Source organism: Hydractinia symbiolongicarpus, chromosome 3 (genome assembly GCF_029227915.1).
Source record: "Hydractinia symbiolongicarpus strain clone_291-10 chromosome 3, HSymV2.1, whole genome shotgun sequence".
Taxonomy (NCBI): Eukaryota; Metazoa; Cnidaria; class Hydrozoa; order Anthoathecata; family Hydractiniidae; genus Hydractinia; species Hydractinia symbiolongicarpus.
The window spans coordinates 17503702-17526123 of record NC_079877.1 but is presented as its reverse complement, the minus strand read 5'-3'; the positions used below and the strand labels follow the sequence as shown (position 1 = coordinate 17526123).

Here is a 22422-nt window from a genome sequence, read left to right as displayed (position 1 = left end):
TTCTTATGCCAGCCAATAGGATTCAGGCAAGTCATAAATTGATAAAAAATTATTGTACTGCTGTTGGTGTAGTTAAAATAAAGATTATTTAATATTGTCTATCTTCAACCCAGACCTTATTTATGTTGTAGAAAAACAGAAAAAACAAAGTTGCAAAAATTATGCTAAAACATTTAAGAAAAAGATCTAAACCACAAACATTTATGTCAAATCAATATATTTGGTACATTGTACAAGAAAAAAAAAATCAATGCCGGGTGATCAGTTGCGCTACTTAAAAAAATAGCTGACTTAAACATGAACTAGGTGATATTAAGACACAGTTTGTAAGTAGTTTTCATCATAAGAAACGTAAAGATTGCAAGTCAACCTAAACATAAATAAATTTTTTTAGTGTTTGGCTGGTTTGGATTGGCACTATAGCAACAGTTTTCATTTAAACAAATGTTTGAAAATAAAAAAGTTTATGTAACACAAGTTTAATGGCTTACCTCCTACTTTAAACAGAATAGTTTTACATGCTTGTAATTGCTTTGTAACATCCTCGATTGCCTACATATGAACAAAATGTTTGGCACAGAGTTAAAACAAGAAATCCATAGTGTTCATTGGCTACAAAGCCTTAACGACATGCTTTATAAAGTGTGGTAATGGCAGCTAGAAATGTAAACAAGTAACATTGCCACAGAATCGTGAAATATCCATTCATAACTCAAAATTTTATTTAGCCAGTCTATAAATATCTTCCTCCAAACGGTTTTTCTATAACACGACTCCTCTTCTCAAAACAACTTGTTTTTACTATGTCAGGTCTGTCTACAGACAAAAAATAAGGTTAATTTCGTTCAAACGAAGGAAATTAGAAATTAACAGCAATTTCAACTCTTCAACAACATTCATACCTATAGATTTCTAAATTAAGCTGTCATTCTCTCAAAAATATTGAAAGTTTTAAATCACATTACATGGCTTCATATAAGCAGGAAGAAACATCAGATCAGAATAACCGTAGTTTAAAGCATCCTTTACAAAACACCACAAGCATGATGTCTTCTAGAATTGTTGCTAATTTTTAATCTTTTTAATCTTTGAAACAAAAATTGACCTTCAGTCAGCATATCAACTTCGCAAGCTCTGTCTATACTTTAAACTTTGATTAATATTTCTCCATACAGATTGAAAAGAAAGTTTATATTGTATTATTGATAGGCATGGCAACAGTATTGGCAGGGAATTCTCTGTTAGGACAATGTTAGCCTAGCCAGCAAAGTGCTGTCCTTTCATCTGAAAATTTGTGGGTTTGATACCCACCTATAAATTTTTTAATAAGGGCAGAAAGATTTCTATAGCTTAAACCGGAACACTGTAGATGTGTCTCTGTTGCTTCAATTAATATGGTTTACCGTCAAAATTGTAACATTGAACAAATAATACTATATTGAACCCACAACAGGATACAAATATACTTAATAGTAACTATAAAATAAAACAAGATAAACAAAGGATGTCTTTTTTGGAAGAATATAAAAATTGTCATAAATCAGTTTAACTCAGTTAAACATCCATTCTTAAATGCTTGCTTCGACTTCATGGGGTTAGCTCCGTTTTTCCTCAGACAGTCCGCTAACTGGTTGTGTGTCGGGATTCACAAAAGTTTGACATTATTTTTGTCCATTACCATCTCTTTGATAGACGCCATATCAATACGTAAGCATTTTTCTTCAACCATGGTTGTAGAGTGTGCACTTGAAAATAATGACTTGTTATCTGTGTATGCATGGATCTGAATCTTCAATGACTGGGTATGGTTTGGGTACAATGCTTCAAGAAGAAAATGTGATAAACAGTAGCAAGCATCTAATGCATTAACCATTGAACATGTTTCAGCTGCAAGTGTACTTCTTACTACTCTTTTTATTGTTTTTTTTTTATTGTATAGGGCATGCTTTGTTGTTTGCATCAACCAAAAATATAACGTACCCAGCTGTACTGAAGCAGTACAGCTTACACTGTGTTAGATCTTTCAAAGCAGGAAAGCAAATCCATAGACTTTGTTCTTTCACTTTGTTGGCTTTTAACAAGTGCTCCACTGTTGGGGTCTTTATGTTTGCACTCAATGTACAAACATCAAACAAGACATCTGGGCGTGTTTGGCAGGCAATCCATTTTAAATTTCCCTACTAATTTACATTATTGAGAAGTTTCTTCTTTGTTCCAAAGGCTCTTTTTCATTTGACAGTCACAAGTCAATAAAACAGATTCTATAGAATAGATATAGACACCTTGTTCGACTTGAATGTTATCTTCATTTTGTTTAACATTCAGACCTACATATTCAAAAATCTTTGCCAACTTGAAAAGCTTTACAAAATTCTGTTATAACCTCTGTGTCAAAAGATTCAGTTCCTGCCCATAAAAAATCATCCACATGAAGCCAGAAAGTTCATCCCCTTCAAACCAAAAAAATACGCTAAAATCAGTTGAAGATCTCTTGCAGTCAAGTTTAAGTTCTTCTGATACTGCAAAATACAGTAGTGAAAAGGTTTGTTAACATCGTGGTTCGTGTTTATTTCATGTTACGCATGAACCACGATAGCCCACTATGCATATTTTTTTAACAATGGTGGACCTCATTATCATGTTTCGTGGACTAGACGAACAAAAATGAAACATTACACCGTGGCGTCCACGATAGATAACTTCTATTGTAAAACAACTGAGACCGTATTAGTTTATCAATTAAATAAAAACCGACGGCAAAAAAATAACTTAACACTTGTTGTTTTAATTCGTTGTCATAAAACTATTATTATTATTATTATTATTATTATTATTATTATTATTATTAATCGACATATATTTCAAGCATCCATAAATTACAATGGTTCTTAATGCTGAAATGTGTAAATACTAAATGTATGTGCAAACGTAAATATAAATTCAATCAGTAATAAAAACAAAATGAACATGAGCAAAAAAAGCATAGACGAAGCAGTCAAATAATCATACGAAAGTCTTGAACTGTGAAAACGTATTGAACGGCATTAGGATAAATGAACCATTATAATTGATCAAAGCTAAAGGAGGCTTGGTAGGTAAAGGACGACCGATAATTAAACTAAAAATTAGGTATAGTAAAAGTTAACATAGTCAATTGAGTGAGAAAAAAAAATATATATATATATACTGACAAATCTGTATCAAGAAAAAGCTAAGATAAAACAGATAAATAAATTAAAAATCAAAACAACTTAAAAGTCTGGCTGTTGCCCTATCAAAAAAATATTTTTTCGCTAAGTTTGTAAATTTGTTATAGTTTTCCACTTGCCGAAGTTGAAATGGAAGGTGGTTGAAGTGGAGGGCAGCAGTGTGGGCAAAAGTACCCTCAATATTGTTTGTCTCCATTAAATTTGTTCTTATAGTATTCGTTCGTAACGATCGTTCGGTTACAGGGAAAAAAGATAGTTTCAGGTAACTTGGCCAACTTTCTTTGTTGAACAGAGCTTTGTGTGCAATTTTTACAAAAGAAAGAGATATTCTTTCTTCCACTGGAAGCCATTGTAATGTTAGCACGTCATGATCACTGCAACGACGACGGCAAACGAAACTTGCTGAAGATCTTTGCAGCTTTTGTAATCGTTTCGAAAGATATTTTGGTAAATTACTGAAGATGGTATTACAGTAATATATCTTTGTCAAGATTAAGCTCTGTGCTAGTGATTTTCGAAGATTAAAATCGGCTGCACGTTTAAATTGCTGTAAAGATCGTAAAACAGCATAACCACTTTTAATAATTGCGTTCATATGTAAATTCCATGTCAAATGTTCGCTAAAATGCACTCCAAGTATTTTAAATGCATTAACACGACCAATAGATTTATCATCATTTACCAAGGTGACATTATAATCAAACAAATTATGCTTTCGCGACATTTGACTCATTGAAAACAGCATTAGTTTTGTTTTACTGACATTAAGACGTAAATTGAAGCGTGAGGACCAATCATAAATACGTTCCATTTCGTGTTGCATTGATAATATGCCATCTTTTATCTTGTCTACCTTAACATGCTGTTGTAGTGTTGTATCGTCGGCATATTGAAGATAAGTACTTGGTCCATTGTTGCTTAGCAAAGTAACATAAAGAACAGGACCGAGTATGCTACCTTGAGGTACTCCAAATTTCACCAACAATTTCTGCGATACTTTATATAATAGATAGCTATATATAATAGATTTTAATCGTTCGTGAATCAAAATGCAATGCAAAAAAACATTTCAATCGCCGCTTTTTGTTTATAAACTTTTAAAATGCAATCTAAAAAAGCATTTCTATCGCCGCCTTTCGTTTATCAACTTTTAAAATGCGATCTTAAAAACATTTCTATCGCCGCTCTTCGTTCTTAAACTTTTAAAATGTAATCTAAAAAAGCATTTCTATCACCGCAGACAAATTTAACTTTCCTAGACAAATGACATTTCATAAAAATACAATAGCGTCCATGACCAAAAAGTATACACCAAGTAAAAACTACGAATATGCTTTTTTAACTTGATAAAACCTGAAACAAACAAATTAACTTTAATGAAAGACTTTTTTGAAAAGAAAAAGAATTAAATTATACTGGCTATAAAGATTGTGGAGCTCGTGAAAATAATCGTGGGACACACAATCCTTCGTGGAGATAATAATATTAGCGTGGTGGCCACGATAGAATGTTTGAATGTTTGTTATACATAAAGACCATGATTTTATCGTGGTTCTATGCACCACGCTTGTTACACAAACATGATGTTAACAAACCTTTTCACAGTACTGTACCACATCCTTGCAGCATCATTCCACCCATAGACACATTTATGTAGTTTCACCAAAAGATTATTTTCAGTCGATGCTTCAGTTGGTGGGGTTATGCATATCTCTCACTTAAGGTGCTTTACTTGAAGAAAAGCAGACTTAGCATTACATCTTCGGTTTGATGTAATGCTAAGAAGAATCCCCATGGATTCTGTAGTTTCTGTGGGAAAATCTGATTGAATCAAAGCTTCTTCTTGAAAACCTCTTATTACAAATCTTGCTTTTGGGCTAAGTACTCCATCTACTACTTTATGTGTACAAACCCATCGCCCTGAAATCCGATCTTGTCCAATATCTTGAACTTCTTCATAAACATTAAATTGTTTCCACTTATCAAGTTCCGCTAGCTTAGCAGAAAAAAACTTATCTTTTTTCGAATTGGACCTTGCAAAAGAAACTTTAACTTCATTCGTCACATAAATCAGTTTTTCAGCTTCGACTTTCTTCCACTCCTCCACATCAGACCAGCTGTGATTATCATCTTTCACATTTAACCAGTTTTTGTGAATACCTCTCCTTGAGCCAGCAGGGCCAAGAATAGTTATTCTGGACACCTAAAATCAATTATATTATGTCTTTTAGAAAATGATACTGGCAAAATGTCTGACGCTTTTGGTTGATTTTTTGTTTTGATCTCTTTTTGGTTAACTTCTTAAGTAGCTCGTTTTAGGTTGTTGTATTATCTGAGCTTTGTACATCAGCTGGAGATGGATTTTTCATTTTACCATCATTTACGTCACTTGCATCACTCACTCCGTTGGATGTCTGCTTTCCTTCACAACTTTACCTCTCACATCTGAAGAAATTTGTGGACAAACTAATTGCAATATGCATAAATGGACTCTCCCATGACAAACAAAAACAACTTTGCCATCAACTGCTACAACAGTAGCTTCACCTTGCCAACGTTGCTTCCCTGGCAACTGATAGAAAACGTTGTCACCAGGTTAGTAGACAAGATCAGAGTACTCTCGAATTGAGTGTTTCAATGCCTTTCGTTACTTGGAACTAATAGCTGCTTGAGCAAAAGCTTTTGTGCATTAGCTATTGCATTTAAATGTTGTGCAATCATGGGGCTGCTTGTGGAACCTTCAAGAGCAGGAAGCTGGTCTGTGAACATGGAAGGCAATCTTGAGTTTTGTCCAAGGGCAAGCTGTGAAGGTGTGAATCCACAAACGTACATGCAGCAATTTCGAATTGAAACAGCGTACTGTAAAGCTACTTTCTCTGATAAACTTGGTGTACTAACATTTTTGACATCATCATATCAACAGTTGCTTGATTTCGCTCATTAAGACCATCAGACCACGGACTGTATGCTGGAGTGTGTCGAATTCTTATTCCAAATTTTTTTCCAAGTTCCCTCATTTCATCGTTGGTGAATTCGCCGCCATTATCCATGTGAAACAAATTTGGAAAACCAAACAAAGGTAGCCACAACTCAATAATTTTGTTAACAACGGTCTTCTTTCTTTTTTTGTCTTCAATGTAAGTAGCCCTGGTAAATTCTCGCCATGTGTTAAACGCAGTCGTATCTTCATCCTTCTTGTAATGTTTTTAAGTAAATCAATTATTTTATCCCATTCTCCCTCACCACTTAACTCATCAGTAACTATTGTATCGAAAATCTGATGCTGTATTTCACTGTAAGGCTAGCTGCAAACCATGGACATTTTTGAGTCCTGTTACATTACATGTTGCTAATTTCCACTCTTTAACTTTACGCAACCTCAATGACAAGTCTTTATACTTTTCACCCCACAGTGGTGGGCTCAAAAAAACCTTCTAATGCCATTGTTTATAAAAATTCAGTTAATACAACCACCTTCTGCTACCATGAAACCTTGAACGAATAATACTATATGAACCCACCACAGGGTACAAATATACTTAGATAAACAAAAGATGTTAACAAAAATAAGCACAAAATATATGCACAGACCTTTTCTGAACGTTTTCCTGATGTATCAGCCTGTAGAACTTGTAACGACTCAATCAAGTTTTTGCAGATATCCTGCGGACTTTTTTTAGATGAACCAAACAATGGCATCCTATCTATAAAATATAAAATGTGATAGACACATACTACAAGGCCAAATAATTTTTAGAGACTTGTTAGACAAAAGATTTCCATCTTGGTCGGACACTTTTAGATCTCAGAAGTTATTGAATAGTCCTGGTCCTTTCAATCCACGAGCAAGCCTATTCATAGCCAACCTGACCATCCTAACTAATTCACCGACTCCTGATTTAGTTAAAAGAACTACGTAGACATAAATCTCTTTTGCCTGGCCCCCTCGTCGTTGGTAAGAAGGTCTTACACAAGAAATCCAGCCATCCAGGTTCTTAACTAATGCGGAGGTGAACGCCGGAGCACGGATGAAGCTAGTCTGCAAAACTGCACTTACAGGTGGAATAGACATTTTATCATGGATTTAATTGTAGATAATTTCTTCATTTGACAAAACAATTGGAAACCAGAGCAGGCCCGAATTTAATGGATTTTTTCTTTAGTCCTGTAAAAACGAAACCCACGTGTGGTATAATTTTTTTTCTGTAAAAATTTTGTTAAAGTGTAGCTGAACATTCTGAATGAATTTTGAAGTTTTATTTAAGCCACATGGATAAAGATTTTTTTTAATTTAAAAACAAAACATATTTTTGCCTATTTGCTTGTGATGACCTGAAAAATAAACAATAAATATAAAAATGACAGTCTAGTCATGCATACTTTTTCGGACATGTAGAAAAGGAAGTTAAGATTGAGAGAGTCGCTATACCATTAGACGCTCGATCATCGTGTTTGGGGTTCATGATTTAAAACGTCCCCCACTTTTCTACTGCAAAATGAATGCGCAACAAAAATAAACCTGGGAGCCCGTATCACATGCGTAACATTCTTTGCACATGCGTTTTGCATCGCACGCGTTACCTGATTTACACATGCGAATCATCACATACCTACTCAAATATTCCTGAAGACTGCACACACTGCATTTATCTTAAATTGGCAGAATTTTTTTTTAGAATTAAAATTATGGTAAATTTAAAATTATAAACAATCGCAAACGCAACGCAACGCAAACTAAATCTATTGACATGATTCACAGCATGCATGTAGTTTTTCTCCCTTTTGCAAGGCTAAAATAAACACTGCACGTAAGCTGTGTTAAGAACTTACAGAACCGAAAAGGCTATGGCAAGGCTATGATTAGATGTCTATCCATTGTAAATTAACATACTTACAGCTTAAGTTTGCTCTGAAGTTTTATTCTGGATATTGTATTGATTTCATCTAAAAACAACACAGCATGTTTAAATCTGTAATGTGGGAAAAATTTGCTGTAGGGGATTTGAGTTTAGATCTAAGAGTCTACATCAGGCAAGGTCACTAGCCCACACTCCCCAACCCATGTTATTTTACCTAAGAAGATGGATTAAAAAAATCACCCAAAAAACACCTTGTCTCATCATTCTCGGCTTAACGTCCGTTTTCCATGCTAGCATGGGTTAGACAGGGTATAATAATGAGCCTCTTCCAATCTGATCTAGACTGTGTTAGATCTAAACTCAACTTCCTCTGTATCAAGTCTGTCCTTATAACCTCCTGCCAAGTCTTTCTCGGTCTCCCTCTGGGCTTTGCGCCAGGAACTATCAAGTCTCTACACTTTCTTACCCAATTATCCTCCTCCATTCTTTCCAAGTGCCCCAGCCAATTCAATCTTATCTGGATAACATCTTCAATTCTGCGGAGATTTAGCCTGCTTCTTAGCTCATCTGAACTCTTTCTGTCTCTCAGACTGGCGTTACACATCCACCTAACCATTCTCATATCATTCCTTTCTAAACGGTCAAGATCTTCCTGCTTCACTGCCCATGTCTCACTACCGTACAACATAACACTTCTTACACAGGCCTCATACAACCTACCTTTTACTTCAATTGACAGGACTCTGCTAGTCAACAAAGGAAGTAACTCTCTGAACTTTTTTCAAGCAGAACCTATCCTGCAAGTAACACTTCTTCCAACACCCCCCTTCACTGCCCAACATATCACCTAAGTAACAGAAGTTCTCAACTATCTCTAACAAGCCACTGTTGTACATCATTAAAGCTGGAAATACTTCATTCTCTATAATCTCACCTTTGCAACGCTTGCATACAAACTGAATGTCAGCTCTTAACCTTCCACTAATACTACTGCACTTCTTATGTACCCAATGCTTGCAAGTCTGACGAAGCAGACAATGTTATATAAACCCTTATCAAAAAGACCTCCTCCCACACACACACACATACTTCTCATTTTGAGGTACGTGATCGCGTCCCTACGCCCTATCGCGTACCTGAATTACGTGAGGTACGGGAGGAACCGCATACCTCAATTGACAGATTACTTTTAGATCTGAGAATTATTGAATAATCCTGCTCCTTTTAATCCACGTGCAAGCCTATTCATAGCCAACCTGACTATCCTAGTAGCTAATGCATCGACTCCTGACTTAATTAAAAGAACTACGTAGTCATAAATCTCTTTTGCCTGGCCCCGTCGTCATTGGTAACCAGGTCTTACACAAGAAATCCAGCCATGCGGTTCTTAACTAATGCGGAGGTGAATGCCAAAGGAGCACGGATGAATAAGTCTGCAAATCTGCACTTACAGGCGGAACAGACATTTTATCATGGATTTAATTGTAGATAATTTTTTCATTTGACAAAACAATTGGAAACCATTTATTAAAATGACAGTATAGTCATGCATACTATTTCGGACATGTAGAAAAGGAAGTTAAGATTGAGAGAGTCGCTATACCAGTAGACGCTCATCGTGTTTGGGGTTCACGATTCAAAACGTCCCCCACTTTTCTACCGCAAAATAAATGCGCAACAAAGATTAACCTTGGAGTCCGTATCGCACGCGTAACATCCTTTGCACATGCGTTGTTAAACAAATAAATAGCCATTTTAAAAATCGCGTACCCGGAGCAAATTACGTACGCTACGCAATCGCGTAACGTGGTCAACTGGCGTATGCGATTGATCACATAAGCACATATTTACAAAATGAGAAGCCTCAAACCAATAATGAATAACAAAAGATATTAACCCTTCTATCGAAAAAAACGAGACAACTTGCATTATCTTTTTTAAAGGAAAAGGAGCCATTTTTGAAAGTTAACATATCATAACACCTTTAAAATATATTAAAACATAATAGTCTCATTATGAAGGATTTTTTTAACTCTCACACAAGGTCTGGGAAGGTTTCAGATCCATTATCTCTATCCGCGACACTCAAACCTCATTGCCCTTTTGTATGAATATGACACCCTCACATCTTACCCTTTATTTATTACTGCTTTATTCAATGAATATTTTAGCTCCATTGCAAACAACATTAGAAAAACTAGTCCACCAACATCTTAATTCTACTTTTCTGATCTAAAACACCCAGTCTTCTTTTAGCATTTCTTCATGGATTTCGTCTACCTCAAACTGATCAATCTGTCCTTCCCTACTGGCTTTTATCCATTAGATCTCAAAAATGCAAAAATTATTCCTATATTTAAAAAAGGTCATCTAAAATTAACTAATTACTTTCCAATCCCTCTCCTATTTAACATTAACAAAATATCTGAAAAACTAATTTATGTCTGCAAGCCCATCAATAAGAAAATAACACTAAAGCAATAAATCGCTTGCCCAAGGTTACATTAATTTAGACTGTGCAAGCAATCTGAATAAATAGAATAAGTTTATAAACACATATTTTATTACAAAATCTTTTTTATCTATTGTATCTTGGTCTTTCTTATATTGGTTATTTTTCACTAAAAATAATAAGAAAGATAACATTGACTTCCATGTGATATGAATTGATATTGCTCAGAAGACAATTTTTTGTGGAATTATGGGAGAAATTAATGGCTCAGCTAGTTTCTTATTTCTCAGAATTGGGTGAGTTTTTGTGTGAGCAAAAGCTATCGCTCTCCCCTTATTGATAGGTCTGTCTGCTTATCCAATTTCTATTCCACAAACAAAGTCGTTTATTATGGAATAATTTGAATTTAGAAAATCATTTTCAACCACTCATGCCCTCATAACTTTTCACAAAAACTTATGGATACTTTAGACAATGGTGAATATGCTTGTTATTTAAAAGCAACAACAAACCTTTTTCATATGATATCAAGATCACCCTCAATGGTACTAGGATTTTCCCCAGTAATTGTAATTATCCTGGAATATACATTAATTGACACTGATTTAAGCTGGAAATGTCAGGTTAACACTGTCATTATGCTAAAGAGAGCCAAGGAAGTCTTAGCCAAACTTGGTCATATTGTGCCCTTCAGTGTACTACTCCAAGTTTACTATAATGTCTTGTATTCCTGGATACAATATTATTGCCAAGTATGATGACAAAGAGGCACTCTTTGCAACATACCACTCAATAAGACTAGTGTTGTTTGTTGTCCAGGGAGATAGAATTAGGATTACCCTCTTATATTGCACCTTTAGGACTTAAATTTTCTGATCCGTTTCAGTTAATCTAAAACCTTACTGATAACAAATTACCCATTAGTCTTACAAATACATTTGTGATTGATTTATCCTGTGTGCACCAAACTTGGCTGGTACATACGGTCTAAATACTGTACCCTTGGTCAGGTCAACTCTTAATTGTTTAAAATCTATTCACTTAAAGACTGGAATGATTTCCAACTTATTTTTCTTTTTAGACTCTTTGGGATAATCTTTGAGATTCAACCAATTCTCATCAATTGTGAAGCAATCTACTGATATCATTGCACTTTTAAAATTGCATTCTCCTCTGTGTTTCTGCCACACACTTCTTTGATTTAAATTTACAACTTTTCGCATAACAATTTACCATTTTTCTTTACCATTTTTCTTCCAATGTGAGGCTGAGAGTCTAACTCACGTTAAGACACACAAGTCCATTTGGACTTAGTTTAAAATGCATATTTATATAAATTCGCTAAAAAAATAAATACAAAAATGAGAGCAAGACATTTTTACGTGAATTAAGTTTTGCAAAAATTTATTCCAATAAGGTAATAATTAAATTGTAAAAATGGTTTTTTTGGCAAAACGACACTTGTTTGCTCATCTCAGGCCTCTTATTTTTTTGCTGAGGACCCCATAACTTGGGATCTGCATGTTGGTTTTCAATTTAATGGGTGATAAATTTAGCATAAACGTTTGTATATCAGGTCCTTTGAAATTGGTTCTTTGTTGTTTGTTTTAGTCTTAAAAGTTATTGTATGCAGGGTATTTTTTTCATATAGCGGAGTTGACAAAAAAAATAGGTTGAGAAGTAGAATAAAGGACTAGAAGAGAAAGGGACGAGAATGAATTAAAGCAAAGTGCAAATGGAAAGTAGCCTTGAGGAGTTGGCACACTTGTAAGCATTGGGTAAATAAGAAGTGCAGCAGTAGGCGCATCAATAAGAAAAAAGCACCTGCGTGTTTAAGATGTTCACTATGTTTACTACTGTTATATTTTAGATTAGTTTATAATTGTGTTGTATGACTGGGGGTTTATCTATCTCAGTAAATAAATTGATGTTAACAGTGGTAGCAGAGGATGAGTCACAATTACAAGATACCCCCAGTCTTTAATGACAAGAAGCCATATAATCGTTATGTTGATGAATTGAAAGCATGGACATTATTAACAGATTTAGAGAAGCAGAATCATGCCTCGCAGTGGCCTTATCTTTACCAGAAGAAGATTCAACACAAGTAAGAGATAAAGTGTTCAGTGAGATTAGTATTGCTGATTTGAATAAAGAAGATGAAATAGACACTTTGATAGCGTTTATGGACAACTTGTTTAAGAAAGATGAATTAACTGATATGTATGAACATTACACAAACTTTGATCGTTATAAAAGAAAAGGTGATGAAACTATGGAGTCGTATATAATAGAATTTGAAAAGTTGTACAATAAAACAAAGAAATTTGATATGGCATTACCAGAAAGTGTTTTAGCATTCAAATTACTTGATGGAGCTTGTTTAAAGCATTCGGACAGACAGCTTGTACTTACTGGTGTAAACTATGAAGAAGTAAATACTATGTTTAAACAAATGAAAAGTGCATTAAAAAAGTTTTTCGGAGAACAATCATTATCTGCTAATAGCAATGAAAGCATAAAAGTTGAACCATCTATTACTAAAACTGAACCTGTATTTATTACTGGAACTCATGGAAATACAGTTAGACCTCGAAATGAACGTTTTAGATATGGTAACAGAAATAATTATGAACGAAACAATCAACGACCATTACGTAAAAGAAATAATCCACTCGATGAAAAGGGTGAACCACTTAGATGTCACATTTGTCAGTCAGTTATGCACTTTGCTCGGTTTTGTCCTCATGGGAATAAAACCTTTGACAAGCCAGTGTTCCAAGCAAGCGATGAAAATGATATGGTGGAAAAGGCAGTTCTTTTTACAGGCGTAGTAATTGAAGATAAAAATGTTTTATTGTCAGAAGCTCTTAACTGTGCTGTACTAGATAGTGCTTGTTCAGCAACTGTTACCGAAGAAGATTGGCTTAAGTGTTATTTGGATTCACTAACAACAGAACAAAAGTGTAAAATACAACGATCTCCCAGTGACACTGTTTTTCGATTCGGTGGTTGGGAAAGATTAAAATCCAATGGCAAAGTTAAAATACCATGTAATATGACTGGGAAGGAATGTGAAATTGTGACAGACATAGTTGAATGTGATATACCTCTTCTTCTTAGTAAAACAGCTATGAAGAAAGCGGACATGAAATTAAATCTGGTAAACAACACTGCTGAAATATTTGGTACATTAGTTGCAGAATACAACATCAGGCCATTATTGCGTACCCTTGAAAGAGGATAAAGTCTGTTTATCCAACTCAATATTGATAAATGAGTCGTTTAAAGAAAAAGAAAAGAAAGTTTTGCACAAACAATTTGGACATCCCACTGCAAAACGGTTAGCAAGTTTGTTGGTTGATGCAAAACTATATGATGAAGACTGTAAGAGAATCCTGGATCAAATTGAACAGGACTGTGAAACATGCAAAAAGTTTAAACGGACATCACCTAGACCAGTGGTCTCACTGCCATTAGCTACTGATTTTAATCAGTGTGTTGTAATGGATCTTAAAGAATGGGAAAAAAGTAAAATATGGTTGTTTTACCTCATTGATGCAGCTACTCGATTGACTTTAGCTACAGTAATTCGAAGCAAATTACCTTCTGTTATTATTGACAAAACCATGCAGTTGTGGATTGGCAATGGATTTGGTGTTCCTGGACGCTTATTAGCAGACAATGGAGGAGAATTTGCTAATGAAGAGTACCGGGATATGTGTGATAACCTAAATATTGAAGTTTTAAACACAGCAGCTTGTAGTCCATGACAAAATGGATTGTGTGAATGGAACCATGCAATTGTAGATGATTGTTTGAGAAAGATTCTTGATGAAAACCCAAAATTATCGTTGGAAGTTGGTTTGGTCTGGGCACTTAATGCCAAGAATTCCTTGCATATGAATTCTGGTTATAGTTCATATCAATTAGTTTTCGGACGGAATCCGAATTTGCCATCAGTGTTAAATGCAAATCCACCAGCTTTAGAGGGTGTAACGGTATCGCATGTGTTTGCAAAGCATATTAATGCCCTTCATAATGCACGTAAAGCATTTATTGAAGCTGAAGTTTCAGAAAGAGTTAGAAGAGCTTTGCATCATCAGATTCGAAGTACTAACACACAGTATTACACTGGAGAGAAAGTCTACTATAAACGTGATGATTCACCAAAGTGGAGGGGTCCTGCTAAAGTTATTGGTCAAGACGGCAAGGTTGTTTTTGTTCCGCAAGGCAGTATGTATGTCAAAGTCCCACCTTGTCGATTAGTTAAAGTGGGTCAACAATTTTCTGGCTCTAATCAGAACAAACTTGACAATACAGATCTTAAAGAGAACAAAGATGTAGGTGATCATCAATCAGAAGTAGTGATTGATTTAGAGGTTGAAGAGTCAAATGCTACACCTGTGCAACAAGAACAACGTAATAGAAGTGAACATGAGGAAAATGTTTTAGATGTACCAGAAGCAGAAATGAATTTGGAAGGAGAACAACAGGTGTCTGTTCGAAAAGAGCATGATTTTCCTAAAGTTAACGACCATATTGAAGTGAAAATGAAAGATGTACCAAAATGGTTTTCAGCAAAAGTGATAAGTAGAGGTGGAAAAGCTACAGGGAAGTACAGTAGTTGGTACAACATAAGGAAAGAAGGTACAAATGATGAAATGTGCCTAGATTTTAAGGATGTTGAAGATTGGAAAAAAAGTTGAAAGTGTCAATGTAGTTATTTTTCAGAACACGTACATGATACTTTAGAGTCAGTTAAAGCAAAACAGAAGGAATTAGACAACTGGAAATTGTTTGATGTTGTTCTACAGGTTCCGGATGATAAACAAAGTAAGATATCAACAAGATGGATTATCACTGAAAAAGAAGTGGATTCCTCTAAAGTTGTAAAGGCACGTCTTGTTGTTAGAGGATTTGAGGAAGAGCACAAACTGCAACGTGACTCACCAACTGCAGCTAAAGACACTCTTCGTATGTTTTTTGGAATAGCAGCCTGCAAGAATTGGAATTGTGTGGCATTAGATGTAAAGTCTGCATTTCTGCAAGGTCACACTATTGATCGTGATGTTTATGTTACACCCCCCAAAGAAGCAAATGTTCCAGATGGATTCACATGGAAGCTTGTTAAAGTCGTTTATGGCTTAAACGATGCTCCAAGAAATTAGTATTTCAGTGTACGTCAGACCTTATTAAAGCTGAAAGCAGAGCAGTCCACAGTAAATAAAGCACTTTTCTACTGGAAAGATACAGATAACAATCTTTGTGGCATCTTTATAATGCATGTAGATGATTTTGTACTTGCAGGAAATAAAATTTTTGAAGCATCTATTATGTCACAGTTAATAAGACCTATAATGTTGGTAAGATAGAAGAGACCAACTTTAAATACATTGGGATAAATATTTCTCAAAATGGTGGAAATATAACTATGGATCAAAAGCAGTATGTTTAATGCATTCAGGAAATACAGATTTCAAACAAACGAACCACTAGAAAGCGTGATGAACTCAATGATGACAAATTACATGAACTTAGATCTGCAATAGGACAATTGAACTGGATAGCTACTCAAACTTGCCCAGATTTGGCTTTCGATGTGCTGGAATTAAGTGTTTCCATTAAAAACGCAAGAGTAGAGCATCCTTTGGTGGCTAACAAGGTTATAAAGAAAATGAAAGCCACTAACAATGTGTGCTTAATCTTTCCAAATATGCCAAAGTATGAATTGTGAAAGTTGGTAGTCTTTTCAGATGCGTCATATGCAAACTTACCAGATGGCGTCTCCAGTGCTGACGGTAGTATGGTGATTGTCGTTGCAGAGGATGGGAAATGTTTCCCAATTTCTTGGTGTTCAAAGAAGATCAAGAGGGTTGTTAAGAGTACCATTGCTGCTGAAGCCTTATCCTTAGTTAATGGTATTGATAATGCATACTACATAGGCTGTTTAATGTCACAGATTTTGTTTTCACAGAGAACAAATAAGAATTGTATTCCCATAACAGCTTATATTGATAATAAATCTTTGTATGAAAATATTCATGCTACTACTCTGGTGGCAGAAAAACGTCTTAGAATCGATATAGCAGCTATTCAACAAATGGTCAATGAAGGAAAAGTTTCTGTTCGATGGATACCTGCATCATTACAATTGTCAGATGGAATGACCAAGTGAGGAGCATCCTTGCAGCGGTTGATGAATGTTTTAACAAATGGGAAGATTACGTTTGATTGATTACGTTATGAGCAAGTTGTTGTAGCCCCTAGGAAGATGATATGTCAGGGACAATAATTCTTGTTGTTGAACGAATCAAAAAAGAAAACAAAACAAAACTACATTCTTTTATTTTTAAACATTTCATTTTGTTCAAAAGACAGTTATTGCAGAATGCTATCTCTCTTAAAAGATGGGAGAATGTTTAAGATGTTTACTATGTTTACTATTGTTATATTTTAGATAAGTTTATAATTGTGTTGTATGACTGGGGGTTTTATCTATCTCAGTAAATAAATTGATGTTAACACTGCGCTCTAAACTTCAAAACATAGATATTGCATAGAAAACATTAAAAATGTGAAGTAAAAGAGTTCCTATCACCTCACATTTCAACTCAGACATCAAAAAGCTGTGTGAAGAAATTAATTAAACTTTGGGACTAGTTGTGGACTAAGCAATATTTATGTGGAAATTAATTTAAATGCCAACAATGGATTATGAAAAGCATCTATTCCCCTAATGTCAAATATTTTTTATATTTTTTATATTTTACTTATTTTATTTTTCTCCAAAAGAAGACTATACCAGCACTTTAAATAACATTTCCCAACTTGACAGTTGTAGGATGGATACTTCTAAAATCCTTTCCTAAAAAGCGTAATGTTTACGCACCCCAGGAATAATAATGAAATTTGTTCCATTGTAAAGAATTTAACCAATAAAACCCCATTCAAAGCCAACCTGTACATTCTAGCTAATCCACTGACTCCTGACCCAGATAAGGAATTACCAGGGGATATATTTTCAAGAAGAAACTACGTTCTATACTAAAAAAGAAGAGGATGCATATGCTAAAGCCATGTGTTTTTGTTGTCCTATTTTCGTAAATACTCAAAGTATGATAAAAGCCCTATTCCTTGAAAGAGATATGAAAAAATATTGTGGCCACCGTTCATAAATTTGGACTGAGAAATATCAACAATTTTGTAGGGACATTTTGAGTTTCTATTTCTAGGTAAGGCTGTTTTAGCCAATCTAGAGAAAACATTTAGCTATATCTAAGCCTTAAATAACTTAATACTTAGATATCATCAATACAACCTATTTATAGTGGTAACTAAAGATTACAGCTGATTTTTCATTTATAGCAACGCCATGCTTCAGTGGTGTAGAGGTGAATGCCCATGAGATAAGCATGAAAAAAGTCTGCATAATTGCACTTACCAGCAAAACAAGCAATATATTGTTAGCTTATTCTATTTAAAATTTTTTTTAAATTTCGAAAATAAAAAAGTTTCATTTTAATCTAAATAAAAAACAAATTATAAAAAAACAAATTCAGAGTACCAAGTTTGGAAATCAAAATCGCTTGCCTAGATAAACTTTTTGTGGAATGGGGGAGAGCATTTAATGACTAACCTATTATCCCATTTCTCTGAATTGGGCGAGCCCCTTATTGATAGGCCTGCAGCAGTATGGCAGGAAAACCTCTAGAAAGGCATTTACAGTTTTAATGGTGTACAGCAATGGCTCATAAAAATAGTGATAAAAATTCTGTTTCTTAGGTGATATGTTGTGTAGTAAAGGTGTTGGAAGAAGTATTACTAGAAGGATAGGTTCTGTTTAAAAAAATATCAGAGAGTTACTTCCTTCCTTGATCAGCTTAGTCTTGTTGATTGAGTTAAAAGATATGGGTTGCATGAGCCTGTGTAAAAAGTGTTATGTTGTGCTGTAGTCAGATATAGCCAGTGATGCAAAAAGATCTTGACTGTTTCAACAGTAACGATATGAGAATGGTTACGTGCATGTGTAACAACAGTTTGAAAGACAGAAATAATTCAGATGAGCTAAGAAGCATGCTGAGTATTTATGTCGTTAGAAATGTTATCTAGATCAGAAAATGGAGTTGGTTGAGACGTTTGGAAGAATGGAGGAGGATAATTGGGTAAAAAATTATAGAAAATTGATAGTTCCTGTGGGACTAGCCCAGAGAGGTAAACTGAGAAAGACTCGTGCATCGCACTCCTACACAGGAGTGCGATGCATGAGCAATATTACGATGACCCCTATGGCTCACTTCTCTTCTTAGTCAAAACACTTCTCTTCTGTTCTGTTCAAAACACTACCATAAACTCAAAGAAAATTGATAACTCACGTTTTTGAAAAAAAAATTTGTGTGTATTTTAGTGACCAATATATACTTTAGACAAAAAATACATTGTGGTATTCTGTTTAAGGCATTTCTTTATCTTTTTCAATACACCTTTTTTCATAAGAATACCTTAATTGTCCGGGTTCCCCAGTAAAAACACATCATAATAGTAAAGAACATTGTATTATGAAATAAATTTATACAACATCCTTCGCATTGGAACGCAATTGTATATTTGGGGCATGGATTGGGATGCCAGGCAATAAGATTAAACAATAAAGGCAGGACAAATACATGTGCAGATACAAAAACAGTACTTACCCCATCATATACACTTAAATGGTATGAGACACTCACAATGACATGTACATCTTGGCTGCACTCCATTGTGAGTGTCCCCCACTGCATTTCATCATAATGCTGTTCAATGGTAGGACAAGCTTGAATGTCCCCCACTGTATTAATTTCATCATATGCACTTTAATGGTACGACAAGCTTGAATGTCCCCCACGGCATATCTCATTATTCTCTTCGTCATAATGCACTTTAATAGTATGACACACTCACAATGACATGTACATCTTGGCTGCACTGCAATTGTGAATGTCTCCCACTGCATTACTTCCTCAATCTCATTATTCTCTTCTATTCTTCAATATAAATAATAATAATATTATAAATTAATAATAGCATACAGTAATAATATCAAGTAATGATATAATCAACAGGCCACACACGTGTATCTGTCCAAATTTTTGGCTGACTTAGGAAGCCCGACATCTCCATCAGTTAAATCGCGCAATGTGTAATTAGGCAGGACTCTTGCTCCCACTGCTGGACTAAAACCTTGACAACAGTTTTAGCCAAATAGTTGTTCAAGGAAACCGTGCAGCTAGAGCAAGTGTCTCCATCTTTGTTGATGCGTGAGGGATAAGCCAGTTTAAACCAGTCATATACTGAACTCGGCTAACTCTGTCATTTAACAATGGTTGCGGTGACGAACGCTATGTGGTGATGAGGCAATGATACTCCATATTGGTTGACCAGAGTGACATCACATTAGGGAGGTCGGGTGGGAATCTTTAGCTCCAACCAGTTGTTTGCATAGCCAAATTTGAAATGGACAATGTACAGGTATTTGCAGGCCTGTCCCAATAAGCGAGGCATCTTAAAGCTAGTAAGCGAGGGAAGTCTCCTATCCTGTATTGACCAATATTGTTTCAAGTAAAGTTTCCTTATATGTGATCCTAAGAACATTAGCAAGTATATACAAGGCGACCGAGACACCACTGCAGTCACCACAATTAACATGAGCTAAATGTTCATTTAGCTCCATCTAATTTTAACCAGGCTGGTCATTATTTATATTTTTCTATTGTTCTTAACAAATTAAATTTTTTAGCCTAAAATCCAAGCATGATATTCTTATAAAAGAAAAAGCATGTAGTTTGCTGAGGATACTTTATGATTTTCAGAATTCTGTGGAGCCATTTATTTATTCATTTATTTTGTCTATCATTGATTAACTACTCTGCTATTGATTTGATTTGTGATATTGTTTTATTTAGGTCTCGTGCTTACTAGGACGTGCTACAATGAGAAGCATAGCTAGAGCAAGAGTAGTACTTATCATGAAAAGTAAAAAAATTATACAGACAATGGGTGCAAAACTACAGACCAGATATTTTAATTTAGTTCTGAACAGACAGGCCACATGCAGAGAGGTGTTAAGTGCAAAAGACAAGTGTCAAAACACTGAAAAAAAAGTGTTAAAATACAGAAGAGAATTGGTTAAATCATAGATTGAGATAGATAGATGTGCATATTTTACATGGCTAATCTCACAAATATCTAGGGATATACCCTGTCTATTATTTCCAGGAGGGCCATGGCTTATAGATGGGGAGTATTTAATGCTCATTTTGAGCTAGGCAGACCCAATTAGGGTCTACCAAAAAACTACCCACAACTTCCAACTGCCCACACATTTGTGCCATCTACCCAATTTCCCTCACATGGCTTGGGTTAACCTGGGGCTCTGGAAAATTCATTCGCCCATATTGAATTTCTGCCAAGCGAAGGGTAATTGAACCCTGGTCTCCTGCACAAAGTACTACTAGAGTTAAAGCTAACCACTAAGCTACGGCACTGTTCTGCCCAATCTTGGAACGCACCCTGTCTTAAGACAGGCCAGGCCAATCTTCCGACAGTGACAAATGGGTGGCCAGTCTTAAGACTGGACTGCCCAATCTACAGACGTACATGCCCAATCTTAGAACAATTGTGGAAGACAAACAGAACAATAAATTTTTTAGACTTTTACCTCTTAATAGGAACTTTAAATTGAAACTTTTCTTGGAAAATCAAAAGCCAAAAATTTATATATACCATGTACTTTATAAAAAATTAAAACTACTCAACCATATTAGCATAAAGGTTTTTCTTCTATAGACTATGATATTAGCTAGCTGGCTACAGCTCGCTAGCTGGCTAAACATCTCATCCAATAAAATTAACAGCTAGCTAACTAATAATATGGTTGAATACGATTTTTCTGATACTTTATAAATATAAACATTTTATTTTTAAAATTTAGCCACTACTACATGCTGTATATAAATGCTAAATGTATAACACATGCTCTACCAGCTACCTAGCTAGCTAGCTAGCTACGATTTTCACTCTACTGTGTCCAAAAACTGACCGGGTCAATTCAACAGTACCCAAAATATGATGTGTTAATGTGCCTGAGAATGTTTGTTGGGAGTCGCAAAAAACAGAGCTTGTGTGGTGCATCCCTTCCTTAAAATCTAAAAGGCGCCAAAGATGGGCCTAACATGGTCTTTTGCCCAATCTTTTACCGCCCTGCCCAGTTTTAAGACTGGGCAATTTTATGTCCAAAGATTTGGCAGCGTCATAAGATTGGGCAGAACAGCACCACACAGAAGAGAAGTGTTTATAAATTGAAAGAGAAGGGAGTCATAAATAAACACAGTCTAGATCAGTTTGGAACGTCAATATTATACCCCGTTTAAACCCATACTAGCATGGAAAACAGCCATAAATAAGCTCCAGGCTACAAGCTATAGCTAGCTGCCAGCTCTTCTAGCTTTCCGTGAACTAATGAAATCAAATTTAAACGTTGTTAGAAAACTTATAGATAAGATATGTATATTTCTCCTTAGAAACTGGAACTTCTCGCTAAATGCTTACAGTGCTAAAAGTTATAGGATTATGAATGAATCACGTCTTGGGGAGGAGGAAGGTACACCAAATTCCCTGCTCCGTCCGTCCCCTTGTTGTTGTTTTCGCGTTATATCTTATTTATTGATTTATTTCTTCTCATTAATTTGTTTCGTACCCACTCAACTTTGTTACCTGGCCCTTTTTAGGGTTTGTGCAGCGCGCGTGCCCCGGTGTTCTTTCCACATTTCACGGTTTCCACCGAAAACAGGGGCGGATCCAGTGTACGTCAGCGCCGTCACGCGACTGACATAATTGCGCCCCGCCGAAGGGGCGCACATTTAGT

General features: G+C 35.3%; 1 protein-coding gene across 1 annotated transcript in view; it reads right to left on the bottom strand.

Annotated features, from left to right (window-relative positions):
* Positions 1–22196, bottom strand: part of LOC130636049 (calcium-binding protein 39-like) — a 30362-nt gene extending 8166 nt beyond the window's left edge. Inside the window, exons 1-4 of the mRNA XM_057445637.1 lie at positions 22107–22196; positions 8105–8153; positions 6801–6913; positions 492–552 (exon numbers count right to left, since the gene is read on the bottom strand). Of these exons, the coding sequence (XP_057301620.1) occupies positions 492–552; positions 6801–6908 (169 nt within the window). The 5' untranslated portion in view covers positions 6909–6913; positions 8105–8153; positions 22107–22196. The remainder of the gene's footprint in view (positions 1–491; positions 553–6800; positions 6914–8104; positions 8154–22106) is intronic.
* Positions 22197–22422: the final 226 nt, after the last annotated feature.